This window comes from Podarcis filfolensis (assembly GCF_964270895.1).
Source record: "Podarcis filfolensis genome assembly, chromosome: 1".
Lineage (NCBI taxonomy): Eukaryota > Metazoa > Chordata > Lepidosauria > Squamata > Lacertidae > Podarcis > Podarcis filfolensis.
In genome coordinates, this window is record NC_139604.1 from 20,995,121 (window position 1) to 21,010,398 (window position 15,278).

Sequence of the window (15,278 nt, forward strand, 5' to 3'; positions counted from 1 at the left end):
GAAGTTGCAGAACCGGGCAGCTTGGCGGAGAGAGGTCACAAACCCAGTTATGGTTTCCCCAGGGGCTTGCCGCTTTGCATAGAAGGCATTTCGACGAGCCACCACAGAGGGCTGTGGCGAAAAGTGCCCCTTCAGCTGTTCCATTATTGTTTTGTATGGAACAGTAGCGACGTCTTCGGGTGCAAGGAGAGCCCGGGCGATTTCAAACGTCTCCTCTCCGCAGACGCTGAAGAATATCGCCCTCTTCTTGGCGTCTTCTTCATCGGTGACCCCTTTGGCTTCTAGGAGGAAGGTGAAACGGGAGGCATATGCTTCCCAGTCTCCAGATGCTGGGTTGAACGGCGAGAAGCTGCTGTCGGTTGCCATTCTGAGTTCCTTGTGTCCCGGAGCTGAAGCCTGGATACACGGTGCGAGGCAGCGGTGCGGCAGGTGGCGGTGCTGCGGTGCTGTGTGTGGCAGTCAGCTCAGCGGGATCCCACCTTCGTCGCCAGTGAAATATACTCAGAGTCGCAAAGTGATTTCATGCTCTTTATTCAGCTCATAGTGGTGAGGAGGAATGAATGAAAGTCCCCTCAAGGTATCTGCTTTATATACATTATTTACACAATGGGCTGCACATGATTGGCTAATTCCGGAATTCTACTGTAAGCCAATCAGGTTGTGGATTCACTTCTATCTGGAGCATGATTGGGTGGTTCCTGCCAACCAATCATATTGCTGCATTGTTCTAGGACCAATCTGACTGCTGCATTCTGAATCCTATTGTTCTAGGACCAATCAGACTGCTGCAGTTTGGATCCTATTCAACTCAGTACATAACAACAACCAAGATGGTTTTAGTGACAAAACCAGGCCTGAACTCCAACTGAAATGGATTTAGAAATTCAGTATCCTCCATGGGTAACTAGGCCCAGTTCCCTAAGTCTGCAAGTCATCCCCTTTCTGCTAGAATGACAAGCAAAAACATTGTCACATGATCATGACTGAACCCCAAGTTCGTCTGCCAGAGTCCAAATTACTGAAATTCATCCAACAATATGGGACTATACAGCATAATGGCCATCTCCACAGATGAACTGCAAGAACTATGGAATCTAAGTTGTGGTGGATGCAAACAATTGTACCCTCAAAATGACTCTTACATATGTCATAACATGCCACTGAGGGCTCTGCTACACCATCCAAAGGGCCAGAGCTTAAGAGGCCTCAAACCACTTAGGAAAGGTCCACTGGGAAATATTGAGATGGTAGCAATGGTGGCTAGTGGAAAAGAATTGATTCTTCAGCACCATCACTGCTGCGGAACAAGGCCTGAAAATGAGTTTTCCTCCACTTGTATTCTAGTTGCCTCTCAACTCCTTTCATTGTCCTCAAATTGTCCTGCACCAAAGAATTGTATTGGCTCTGCCTAGCAGGGGAAAACTCCAAGGAACAATTAACAATTGCCCAGATCACCCTGCATTTCACAACCATGCCAACACAGGAATCTCACAAAGCTCTTTAGAATCCACCAGCCTCTGTAGGGATGGCCTGTCTTAACAGATCCCTCACCCTGCAGAGGGAACAAACTGACACAAGTCAAAAACTCAGCAGGAAGTCGTCTGACTATGACAAAGGAGGAGTTGCAAAACCCCCACTTTAGACCTGCTACTTGTCTTGGGCTGGTGATATATTGGGGTAGTCCTATGCTAGTCATGGCAGCCAAACACCCCATATCCAAGTGGTCTCAGCATAAACACTGAGATTCCCCCAAGACAATTGCCCTGGGACTCCTCAGCAATGAGACCACTTCAATCAGCTCAGACTGGGAGACTGATGAGCAGCTGAGTGAGAAGCACACTGACAGAATCCCAGCACATTCTGCTAACACAAACACACTCCAGATCAGCACATAAACAGACCAGGAACCTGGACAGAGAGGGGGAGGGAGAATTTTTATACACCAAACCCTCCACCCCGGACCCTCCAGCCTGTTCTGGTGCTGAGTGCCAGGAGGGCATAATAAGAAAGACAAACTCCTCTGAGCTCTTCATTACATAATGCTTATTTTAACTACTATGATTATGAAGAAAAGTGGGACCTTGAACCATTACTGTAGTGTGAAGTACTCCCGTTCAGTGTCGTGGTCAGCCATACCCATCTCCACAATATTCTACAGTGGTACCTTGATTGTCAAATGGCTTGGTTCCCGAACGCCACAAACCTGGAAGTGAGAGTTCTGTTTTGTGAACATTTTTTGGAAGTCGAACGTCCAGCACAGATTCCACGGCTTCTGGTTGAGTGCAGGAAGCTCCTGCAGCCAATTGGAAACCGCCCCTTGGTTTTCGAACTGTTTCGAACGGACTCCCAGAATGGATTAAGTTCGACAACTAAGGTACCACTGTATTCCATTTCCCCTCCCACATGGTTTATCATTCCTTTTCCACAAGTCAGCCAGAATTTTATGGTCACTGAGTACCTTCAGTCCTCATTAGGTTATTTTTTTGGGGGTGGGGGAGAGAACTGTCTTCCCTTACGTTTTTGCTAAGGATTCTTTTTTGTAAGCATCAGCAGTCATGCCTGAACATCAGATTTTTTTCCCCCTGAAGCATTTGCAAGCACTCCACTTAACTAGTGTGTGCTTAGTTTACTGAAGTCAACCTGTCAATAATTTGACACAGTAAAGTAGTGACTCAGCATTTAATTACTGCCAGTTTTCTCAACCCATGGCATCATTTTTTTTGCAGCTACCTCAGTGACAGCCTCCTAAAAGTCATTCTTGTGAACGGGTCCAGAATGCAATTTGCATCAATCAGTTCAATGAGAACACACTGTGGTTGTGCTTTTTTAAATAGCCCTGAGAACTGCAGTCCCTATAAACCACCATCAGTGCATTTTTTTCTGGTGGGACGCAGGGGTACGCATACCCCTAAACATTTTGTGAATCATTGAGGGGCAGCATTTCAATATGAATAGGACAATGAGAGTACCTCTAAACATTTTTTAGGGGGGAAAGCACTGGTTCTGATGATTCAAAAGAAACGGAAAGCTTGAGCAAATTGTTTTTTTCACAGCCAGTGGAAAATCACCACAGTATGTGCCTGCCATATCTGAACGGAGAGTTTATTTCAGAGATTAGGGGACATCACAGAGAAAGCCCTCCTCTAAGTTGCCGCAGGACGAACACCTGCAGCATAAGTAATAGTTTTGGGTACAGACCAACCAAACTGGAATGTGTACAAATTAGGCAATAAGTGGTAATTAGCAACAAAAGTTAACAAGAATATGTAAAAAATGAACTGATAAATGGACGAAAATATTGAATTATTATATGCTATGATATAGAGTTAAGATAAATGAAAAAGGGTAAGAATTTGCTGAATTGATTATGTAAATGGGAATACAAAAGGGGGAGGTGTGAGGAGGTCAAGGAAACAAGCATATGAACTTAAAGATATCAAAAAATGGATTTGTTTTTTAATTTTTTCCTAACTATTTGTTTTTTGTATTTTGTATTTTTTTTCTTGTTTGTTTTTCTATGAATTTTTGTATTTTTCTTTGTTTCCTTTTTTCATTTTTTATCTTTCTCTGTGGTTTTTTCATTCTGTAAATCTCTGTTTTTGGTAAAATCCCAATAAATATTTTTTTTTTAAAAAAAGGAATGTGTACAAATTATTGCCAGTTTCTGTTTACCTATAAATGTTGTCATCACAGATTGTCTAAGTGTACCAATTAGACTAGAATATTTTGTTTGTTTGTTTGTTTGTTTTAAAAGCTTTCCCTACCCCCCTTCTCCCTCTGAATAGCACTTTTGATTGTGTTTCATTGCGTTTTTTGATTGTTTTTCAATTTGACTCAAGATTTTGAAAAGGCAGGATATATAAACAGATTTTAAACTCCTGAGATCAATTTCATGTTTAGTACCTCCCAAAAGAAATGCCGTCAAAAAGATGTTGAAAAGTGTGGTGGACCCGATAGAACCAGAGAACAAGAACCAATCATTCATGTAGGACATGGGTAGGCAAACTAAGGCCCAGGGGCCGGATCCGGCCCAATCGCCTTCTAAATCTGGCCTGCAGACGGTCCGGGAATCAATGTGTTTTTACATGAGTAGAATGTGCCCTTTTATTTAAAATGCATCTCTGGGTTATTTGTGGGGCATAGGAATTCATTCATTCCCCCCCCCAAAAAAAAATATAGTCCAGCCCCCCACAAGGTCTGAGGGACAGTGAACTGGCCCCCTGCTGAAAAAGTTTGCCGACCCCTGCTGTAGGATGTGTGGTGCCAAGTGTAGCACTATGATCTCTTGCAGATAATATGCATTCATAAAGATCCACTGCATTTTTAAAATTTATTTTGACTTGACAAAAATTAAAAACTCTGGAAAATCAGGAGGGTTCTGATGTGGGTTAAAACAATTTAATATCTAATATAAAAAAACTATTTGCGTTGTTTTGTATGTATTCTTTAAAAGTGCATGGAAATATTAGAAGGCATTGTTTCTGTTTAAATGAACTCTCACGGGATCCCATTCAACGACTTACAATCACGCTAATGTGGTTCACCCACAGAACTTCGAAGTCTTCCCTGAAATCACTGCAAAACTGATCTCTTGCTCATGCCTATTGTTTGGAACAATAACGGGTTATGTCCTTTGCATTCGACACAATACATCGACTGCTTCTGGGAAATAAGGGCTAGAATTGAAAAGGCCACACACACAAAGTTCTGCATGGGCCTCCAAAATGCTCTAAGAGTTGGATTAATGACTCCAAATAGTTGGCAGGCGTGCTACATAATGCCTTGGAGAAAACATTCAGAGCAAGCCATCACCTGGTTGTCTTCTAGTGTTTCTATAAGGTTTTCGTCGGATTTCAACAATGGCGTGCCTGTGCTGTGATGTTCTTCATAGGAGAAATCCATAACACCCCATGTCTGATTGATTTCCATGAGTGCCTGTGGAAAAAGAAAACAAATTGGTTCCACGAGTGCAGCCCTGGTTCTGTTAACACTATATGCACATCATGCCCCTGACTTCAGTGTCATTAGGACGGTTGACTATTTCCTACGAAAGCAGCTGTTGCTTATAATACATTAACTGTGGCCTACTTTTTCTATTGCCATTTCTTTCACAGCTTTATCCACAATATGTTTCACTTCATCTTCTACCCTGTGGAGCTGGAGAGCTAAAAGGTCCCCTAGTGTAGTGTCTTCGTTCATGACAAAGCAGACCTGGGAAACGAAATTGAAAAGAAAAGTCATTTGCAGCTCAGGATAAGATATGGCATTTGTGTGCACACAGCTCCAGTGTACGAAGCCAAAAAGCTATACCCCTGTCGCAGCCATAAGTTGTTGCCAGTGTCTTTTCCGGACGGCAGGGTTCTGAAGTTCATTCACTGCTCTCAAGGAGGTTAACAAATTCTTAACTGTTGACTCTAATCCCACGTATACATGCCAAGCACGTATTCCTTTATCCAAAGTCTTCATGTCCTGTGTGGTACAGAAACCATGAAAAGCAAGCAAGCAAGCAAGCAATGGGAGACAGATGTAAAACACAAAGTTGCTTTCAGAAACTACGTAAATGCTTAAGCCAGGCTTGGCAAACTCGGCCCTCCAGATGTTTTGAGACTACAATTCCCATCATCGCTGACCACTGGTCCTGTTAGCTAGGGATGATGGGAGTTGTAGTCCAAAAACATCTGGCAGGCCGAGTTTGCCTATGCCTGGTTTAAGTTTTCAGTAGGCCAGATATCATCCAAATGTAACACTTTGGGTGGGGGCATGTATTGCACAATGAAGATCCTTTCAACTGCAATGCTCCCTACTAGAGATTTGTTCAATTGACCAAACAGGGGGTGCTCAATGCATTGACTGGGCTGGGCGGCTGAGATCAGAGGTGCCATCTTCCGAAGAGCATTGAGGGGGCCCAATACAATGTTTCCTTACATCACTTCGCTTCCAATTCTGCATTTGGTCTCAAACAATGAGGGGCCCTGGCTCCCTAAAAATAAACACTGAGAGGGCCCAAAGAGCCTTGGCCCCCAGACAGGCATCTATGGCTGAGATTGTGTCCATTGCTCCTGTCCCCTCATCAGTGGCGTAGCGTGGGTTGTCAGCACCCGGGGCAAGGCAAGTAATTTGCGCCCCCTAACCCGTGGATTTGCGCCCCCTAACCCATGGATTTGTGCCCCCTAACCCTAACCCCCAGATGTTGCGCCCGGTGCGACCGGCCCCCCCTGCACCACCCACGCTACGCCACTGCCCCTCATCATTCACAGATTGTCCAACTTTTCCACAGAGAGTCTGCATGCAGACAAAATGGACGCACATAGCCGTTGGTCCTGCAATCTGTGCCCAGCAAAAATGCAGAGACAGTTCTGTGCAGGGGCAAAGCTTGCACACACATAACTTGTATCTTCATAGGCTGTATGTAAAAGAGCTGTATCAGTGTGTGAGGCCATATGTATTAATTTACAAAGCCATAGATAGATAGATAGATAGATAGATAGATAGATAGATAGATGATAGATAGATAGATAGATAGATAGATAGATGATAGATAGAGATAGAGATGGTAGATAGATGATTGATAGATAGATAGATAGATAGATAGATAGATGATAGATAGATAGATAGATAGATAGATAGATAGATAGATAGATGATAGATGATAGATATGATAGATGAAAGATGATAGATGATAGATGATTGATAGATAGATAGATAGATAGATGATAGATAGATAGATGATAGATGATAGATAGATAGAAGATAGATAGATAGATAGATAGATAGATAGATAGATGATAGATAGATAGATAGATAGATAGATAGATGATAGATGATAGATGATAGATGATAGATGATAGATGATAGATGATAGATAGATAGATAGATATAGGTGACAGACAGACAGACAGACAGATAGATAGATGATAACATTTTGTCAGATAGATAGATAGATAATCAGACAAAATAAAATATGATCAATTCATTTAACAGGCAAATTTTATAAGTGCATACCATTTAAACACTTCTCAGTGTTTAATGCAGTGATCCCAAAGTAGGAGCTTCCAATCAAGGCTTAATTTGAGGTTGTTGTTGTTAATAATAATAATAATACCAGATTTTCCCTCGAAAGGATAAATTGGGATTCAAAGAGAGTGGAGAATGGCAGCTAGCATTTTGATGCCAATGGCATCATGCACACACAGCAAATGAGTGTGGGCTCATTGCATGCATGAGGAGCACTGATCCCACAATCAACGCCTGTCTGGAAGCACCCCACAGCTCAAGACAAAAGGACAAGAAAGCTATTATCTACTCTGCAAACCTATAAAGCAACTCTACAAACCACTTTCAACTTTCTTGGCTTCCGCCAAAGAAATGTTGAAATCGTAGCATGGTAGGGGTGCTTGCGAATTCTCTGTTACAGTTTGCTAGCCTTGACAGAAGTCAGCCCCTGGGGTTCTCTGAGGGGGAAGGAATTACTGTTAAACCAGTGTAAGTAAGTCTAGCTGAGAGTTCTCATGCCTTTTCTCTGCAGTGCTTCTCAGGCACTAGGCACCACTTCAGTTCGAGAACCAAAAGTTACTGTATACTCTACTGTATGCAAAAAGATTGGTTTGCCAGCTCAGTTAAGTACAGTGCATGTAAATACAATATAGTAATTTGGAGTATTTATCACCTTTGAAAATCTTCTAAGGTCCACATCCATTTGCTCAACATTTATTTGTTTCCATGGAGTTTTCATCCAGTCTTTAATGCTCATCTGTAGATAGGAGGAAAGAAGAATCCCATAACTTTTATTTTTTGCAGCATCTTAGGATGCAAAGAGAGTTTTCAAGCTCACCTGTAGGTTCTGTGTATAAATATGTATAATGTACAATGCATACAAAATGATTTTCAAAATCTGAAACCTACTGAGGCTGAAATCTAATCTAAGGAGACATGTATTCTTGATTCTGTGCACTAGAAAGTCTTGCTAGCTTTTTAAGGGAAAGAAAACATTGTCCAGAAGATTCATATTCCAAAGGCATTACATCCCCACAGAAATTCTCTTGCGTTCAACAGAAAGCCCTCTCATCAAAACCTGGAGAGAGGAGGTTGATGTTTTAATCATTTGCTAGAAAGCCTCTCCTCCCCTGCTCCAAATTCATTTGTCCGACTTGCTATCATCAGTCATACTTGGTTAAGAAAAGGAAAATGTATAATCAAAAAGAATTGTTGAAATTCTGTCTGTTCGTTTCCTTGATGTTCATTAAATGTTAAGATCAATGTGCCATTTCGGGTTTCGGTAGTGGGGCAACATTCAAAGGTTTGTCTTAAGATATACCTGAGATTAACAGTGCAGTGTTTTCTCACCAGTCAAGATGGCTTAAATGGGGCTTAGATGGGCTTAAAGGTAAAGGTAAAGGGACCCCTGACCATTAGGTCCAGTCGGGACCAACTCTGGGGTTGCGGCGCTCATCTCGCTTTATTGGCCAGCATGACTAAGCCACTTCTGGCGAACCAGAGAGGCACGGAAACACCGTTTACCTTCCCGCCGGAGCGGTACCTATTTATCTACTTGCACTTTGACATGCTTTCAAACTGCTAGGTTGGCAGGAGCAGGGACCGAACAACGGGAGCTCACCCCGTTGCGGGGATTCGAACTGCCGACATTCTGATCGGCAAGGCTCTGTGGTTTAACCCACAGCACCACCTACGTCCCATCTTTGGGCTTATATGGGACTTAAGTGGGTTCCGAGGTGCAGCCTCAGTTGCAAAACAAAACCAAACAAAAAACATAACCAGCATATTTTAAGTTTTGTTGTGACTACTTTTCATATTTAACCAGAGCTCTGACAACTCACATGTATGTGGTTTGAAGCTACCTGCCCCCTCCCTAAATGACTCCCTTACGTTATCCTAGAAGAAAGATCTTAAGATCCAACCCAAACTTTCTTTCCATAAATGGAACAGAGTTAATCTTCACCAAAGCGGGCTTTCGCATCTCCCTTTCCTTCTGCAAATCACAGCACCCAGTGAAAGTCTACTCGTTGGCAATGGTAGAGATTGATTGAGGTGAAGGGGCTACAGATGAAGGTGAAATGTGGTGGACATTTCTGCATTTTTGTGAACAGAGGAACACATTAGTGCCAGTGCCAAATTATATCTTTCATACAAACTGTTTTCAGTTTGTTATTCATCATGGACTACACAGATGGAATGTAGAGTTCATAAGCTAGCTCAGGCCTTCCTTGACTCAGTTGTCAACTTAGCAACCCCCTATAAACTGATTCTATAGAAATAGCAGCAGCAACAGATGTACAGGAACATCTGGGCCCTTGCAGTGGTGGACTGCTCAAGCAACAGCTTCATCATTTTCACTTTTACATTGACTGACAGGAATGGCAAATTGCCAAAAAATAAAAAATGTAATCATGCTCATTGAAATGTCTGGGTTTCCAAGTTTTCATTTAGAGCATTATCTGTACGCTGGTTCCCTCGGCCAGTAAAGCGAGATGAGCGCTGCAACCCCAGAGTCGTCCATGACTGGACCTAATGGTCAGGGGTCCCTTTACCTTTAAGAAACTGTCAGACTCAGCATCTTATAGTCTTATCTGCTCATAAAATAAAAATTGCCAAAGATGGAAGGACAAATGATGAAACAATACACATTTTTTAATGCTTCTTTTCTCCCCCCCCCCCTTTTTTAAAGCAAAAATGGACTCCATCAGCGGACTAAGGAAACACATTGTACCGAATTAAATGGTTCCTTTCCTCTGATGGAAGGACTCTTCTATTGTAGAAAGGAACCATTTGCTTCCATCTCAGGTTATGCATTTATATGGAATGTTGTATAGGGAAAGGAAAGGAACATTCTCTCTGAGTTTCTTTTTTTCCAGGTTTAGCACTGACACCCGTTATTTCCATTCGTGGTTTTGTTTTTTTTTATGTAAACAGACTTGGAAATGACACAAAATGGAAATCCTAGGATCATTAGAGACAGAAGATCATCAAATAGAATATTGATGTGCATCTCTAGCATCTGGTTTTCCTTAGCATTGTTCCTGTGTGTTTTATTCATTTTAGGCACATGTTCATAAATAATTTAGCATTGTCATACATGCACTTGCCACATGGCACAAAGCAGAAATAGAATGGAATTAATTTTCAAGGACATATTTTTCTCCCATCAGAGGAGCCTATTTCAAGCTCATTCAAACCACAACAATCCCCATCAGGAAATTCTCTTTTATTTTGTCAGATGAGGGATACAACAAGTAATTTCAATGCTTTCAGCTTTGTCATCATTTTCTGGGATCTATGGTAGCAAACTTCCACACCTCCCTAGATTTTATTTTATTTTTGTAGTGATGGGGAATAGCAGAAGGTTCCATATTCAATCCTCAAATCTCTTGATTAAAGCAAACTCAATAGGGCTGATGAAGCACACTACCTGAGACTGTTTAAGAACTGCTGTATGTCAGAAGAGACAAAAGTGGGCTAGATGAAGCAGTCACATGATTCAGTAAAAAATAGTTTTGTGTGCCCACAGAAAACAAACACAAATATGAATCTGTTTTGATCTATGGATGGGTCAGTAAGTGTGCCAACATCATCCCCACTGTACATCAGGGTGGGCTGTGTGGAGAGAGTCTCTTCATTTAAATTCCTAGGAGTGAAGACCTTACTTGGAAAATCAATACAACCCAGGTGGTTAAGAAAGCCCAACAGAGACTCCATCTCCTCAGAGTATTGCAAAAGAACAATGTCAATCAACATTTGATGATCTCCTTCTACCGGTCCACAACAGAAAGTGTCCTTTCAAACTGCATCACGGTGTGGTACGCTGGTTTGACATCAACTGATAGGAAGTGCCTACTGAGGGTGGTGAATACAGCACAAGATATTATGGGCTGTCCCGTGAATCCGCTGGATGAAATAGTGGAAGAACGTTGCCTCAGGAGAGTGAGGAAAATTCTCAGGGAAGATTCACACCCTGGCCGGCACTTTCTTGATCTCCTGCCCTCAGGCAGAAGATATAGAAGCATAATTAGTCGCACCAACAGGGTAAAGAACAGCTTCTATCCATGGGCTGTTAGGCTGCTGAATGAAAAGATAACAACAGGGCAACTGACTTTCGGGTTTGGTGGGTGTGCGTCAGTAAAGAAGGGGAATTAAGACTAAGAGAGCTGAGTGGGGGGTGCTCGTGTAATCTCACTGTATACAAGTTGTACAAGTGACAATAAAGTATTTCAATTCTAAATTCTCTTGAGAATGAGCAATTTGTTTATTTATTTAATAAATTTGATATGCCACCTGATGGGGGAACCATTATCAAGCCTGATTGGCTCTATCCCTGTTCTTATTTTTGAAGTGTGATATCTAAGGAAAGCCTTTGTTCTTTAGACACGGGAAGAACTTTTACAAACTTCAACAAACAGGCTCACAACAGGTTCAGAAGCAATGGCTAAACCATAGATTGTGAGTGGACTTCTGACATGTGCTCATCTCTCCCTCTTTCTAGTGTTCTCCACTCCCTGGTTTGAGCAAGCCATAGTTAGAAACCACAGTATGAAATGGCTTTCGGTTTCTGTTTTGGACACCAACTTTGGTTTGTTTGAGCAAAGCAAGGGGACAGGAAGGAGAGCATCAGGGCACCAGAGAGAAGGAGGGAGACAGAGGTTGAATCCTGACAAGACAGAGGTACTATTTTTGGGGGACAGGAGGCAGGCAGGTGTGGAGGACTCCCTGGTCCTGAATGGGGTAACTGTGCCCCTGGAGGACCAGGTGCGCAGCCTGGGAGTCATTCTGGACTCACAGCTGTCCATGGAGGCACAGGTCAATTCTGTGTCCAGGGCAGCTGTTTATCAGCTCTATCTGGTACATAGGCTGAGACCCTATCTGCCCGCGGACTGTCTCGCCAGAGTGGTACATGTTCTGGTTATCTCTCGCTTGGACTACTGCAATGCGCTCTATGTGGGGCTACCTTTGAAGGTGACCCGGAAACTACAACTAATCCAGAATGCAGCAGCTAGACTGATGACTGGGAGCGGCCGCTGAGACCATATAACACCGGTCTTGAAAGACCTACACTGGCTCCCAGTACGTTTCCGAGCACAATTCAAAGTGTTGGTGCTGACCTTTAAAGCCCTAAACGGCCTCAGTCCAGTATACCTGAAGGAGCGTCTCCACCTCCGTCGTTCTGCCCGGACACTGAGGTCCAGCGCCGAGGGCCTTCTGGCAGTTCTCTCGCTGTGAGAAGCCAAGTTACAGGGAACCAGGCAGAGGGCCTTCTCGGTAGTGGCACCCGCCCTGTGGAACACCGTCCCACCAGATGTCAAAGAGAAAAATAACTACCAAACTTTTAAAAGACATCTAAAGGCAGCCCTGTTTAGGGAAGCTTTTAATGTTTAATAGGTTATTGTATTTTAGTGTTTTGTTGGAAGCCGCCCAGAGTGGCTGGGGCAACCCAGCCAGATGGGTGAGGTATAAATAATAATAATAATAATAATAATAATAATAATTATTATTATTATTATTATTATTATTATTATTATTATATCAGCCCAAAGCCACAGTAAGCCTGAACGGGTGAAGTGTTCAAATTGCTTATGGCCTGTCTGGAAACAGACTTGCCTCTTCAACAGACTCGAAAAACACCAACAATTATAAAGGGATAAATGGTCATTGATGGGGTAGGCGAATTTGGATTGTGATCTGGTATGCCTGTGAAGGAGCTGACAAGAGGCTGGTTTAGTTTCTCAATTGCTGGCTGGACAAACAAGCTTGAATGCACGATATCATCTTGAGTTTTGGGTTCTTAGTAAACTCCTTTTACTATTTTGCTTCATTCCTTATCTCCATAAACTTGTTGCTGTTTCCATGACCCAGCAGGTCACAGACACAATCAACACAGGACCCACCACATCACAAAGTAATCTTGTACCACTTCATTCCGTCCTCTCTGAAATAACATCCCTTTAATGCAAATGGCAAAAGCAAGTCCTTACCTGGACAAACACCACCATATCCCAGACTGATTTAAGCAAGATGGCATCAGTACGGCACTGTTTCAGCTGCTTGTATTCTGGCACACTCACTTCAAAAAGCTTTGCAGTTTCCTGCAGCAGTTTCATTTCTGTCTCTAGTTTTGCAATGTCTTTATGAGTCTGCAAGGACACCATTTTGAAACATATTATCAAGCAAAAGCACCAGGTTTTTGCTTACATGTTCACAAGAACCTGGATATATGGATGTCTCTAATGAAGACACTGCTTCTGATGTTCTTTGATTTTGATAAGTATTGGTGAAACACATTGCTAATTTTTTAGGGGTAAATACTAGAGAAGTAAAAGATTACACTAGATCTGAAGAAGAGTGATTCTTCCATAGGAATTCTATCCAGGGAAATAATCTGAGTGTTTGCACAATGTGAAATTCCCTCTTCTTACAAGAGGCACTGACATTGCTACTGTTTTGGTGCCAAGTCTTTTTTTTAAAAAAAAATATTTTTTATTAACAGGCCAATCACATCACATTATCCAAATCACATTAGTTCCAATTTGTACAGCCAAATTTTAAATTTTTTGGGGGGTGCCCATACATCAAGCTCCGAACGAGTCCAAACATCACTTATATTGCTGCGTTAATTAAACAGTTCTATCCTGTTCAATCCAGATAGTCCTTTATTACTTTCTTAATCTTCTTATTGTTATCATATATTCCTTTCTTTGCGATCTCTGATAATCTTCACAAGCAAATTGGAGACAGGCATCCTCTGTGTGGGTTTTGTACTCTCCAAAAATCATATCACTCAGGGACAGCCGCCATTCCATGCTTCCATAAAAAATTTATCTTCGGTCTGTCCTTTAATTTTCTCAGGCTTGCCAAGTATATCAGGAGGGCTCTGTCAGGTTAAGATCACATTCCAGTCATTCTCATTCCAAAGGTCCTGATTCTCCTTCCCCTGTCTTTCTTTCTCAGGCAAGCCTGTCTTAGCGAGATGCCATTTTAAACTGTGTCATAAAATTTTCCTCCGTTCTCGTTGTTTACCAATCATCTCTTTAATTATAATCCACTCCACACAGTTCTTGAATTCCTGCTTGTGATTAATAAAACACAACAATCTTCTTTCTGGGGTGGAGGGTTATTAATATCACATAATGCAAAGAAAAGAAAAGTTTTTCCTCCACCCCCCCTTCTTTTTCATTCCAAACATACCAATCTCTTAATGGTGGTTCATCAGTTGATTTACTTATCCATCCGTCACTCCGGTCACAGAGATCCATTAGTCAGCAGTCTTATCTCCCGAACGTTGCTTGATGTATGTGCTTTAGCTTCATTCCCATCATATATTTCCGAGCTAAAGCGAACCAGCACGCGCTGATTGGAACCGGTGTCAGGTAGAGCCGACCTCATCGAGGGCTCGTGCCAAGTGACCGGCACCCCCTTCTCTCGAATCCGGGGGTGCGTTGTGGACACCGCTGGCCAGGCGGACCCCCCATCTCCTTGGGGGGGGTAGGAAGACTGCATACTGCCCATAGCAGCCTCTTAATTACCTCGTATGGGTCAGAGAGATGTTATTGTCGGCCACCTTCCAATGCGCCACCTGGTGCCCCCCCCCCCCGTTTTGGTGCCAAGTCAACTTAAAAGTTATTAATTTGTTCAGAAATCTTAAATGGTTTTAGACTTGCTTTTTGTGTGGGTGACTGTTTAGCCTGCCCTGTTGTTTTCTTACAAATACTCTTGCTGTGAGTATTTGTGTTCATCTTGATGAGCTGGGTCTCTAGTGTCCTTTGCATAGAAGTTTGGTTGTACGCCACCCTGATTATCAGGACTCATGCAGAGCAAGCTATAAATGCTTTAATACATAAATAAATGGAGTCAGTTTTGTTTGCCATCAATCGAAGTATGTAAGATAATTGATGGGTTTGCTAAACTGTTGCATCCAAGGTCACACAACAAGGTCAAGGCCCAATTCAGAAAATATTGAAGCTCCTCCCAGTTATGTTTGGAGAGAGAGAGGCTAACACTGTTACTTTTTTAAACAAGGATGGGAAACCTGGGGCCCTGAAGATGTTGTTGGACTACAGCTCCCATCATCCTTGACAATTGGCCATGTTGGCTTAAGCTGATGGGAGTTGGAGTCCAATGACACCTGCTGGACCACAGGCTCTCCATCCTTGCTCTTGAACCAGACCCTCCCTTTTGACCTTGAAGCCCCCCTCTATAATGTGGAACATTTTAAAAACTGCTTGAGATTAAATTGTAGTGAAAGAAATTAGTCAAAACATGTTGCACAAGTAACA

The 15,278-nt window shown here is 42.5% G+C and overlaps 1 protein-coding gene across 1 annotated transcript in view; it reads right to left on the reverse strand.

Annotated features, from left to right (window-relative positions):
- The window catches only part of LOC310743372 (dynein axonemal heavy chain 11-like), a 219,287-nt gene that overhangs the window by 185,158 nt on the left and 18,851 nt on the right, over nt 1-15,278 (reverse strand). The window contains exons 12-16 of the mRNA XM_083573553.1: nt 12,981-13,139; nt 7,667-7,750; nt 5,311-5,469; nt 5,089-5,211; nt 4,813-4,935 (exon numbers count right to left, since the gene is read on the reverse strand). Of these exons, the coding sequence (XP_083429679.1) occupies nt 4,813-4,935; nt 5,089-5,211; nt 5,311-5,469; nt 7,667-7,750; nt 12,981-13,139 (648 nt within the window). The remainder of the gene's footprint in view (nt 1-4,812; nt 4,936-5,088; nt 5,212-5,310; nt 5,470-7,666; nt 7,751-12,980; nt 13,140-15,278) is intronic.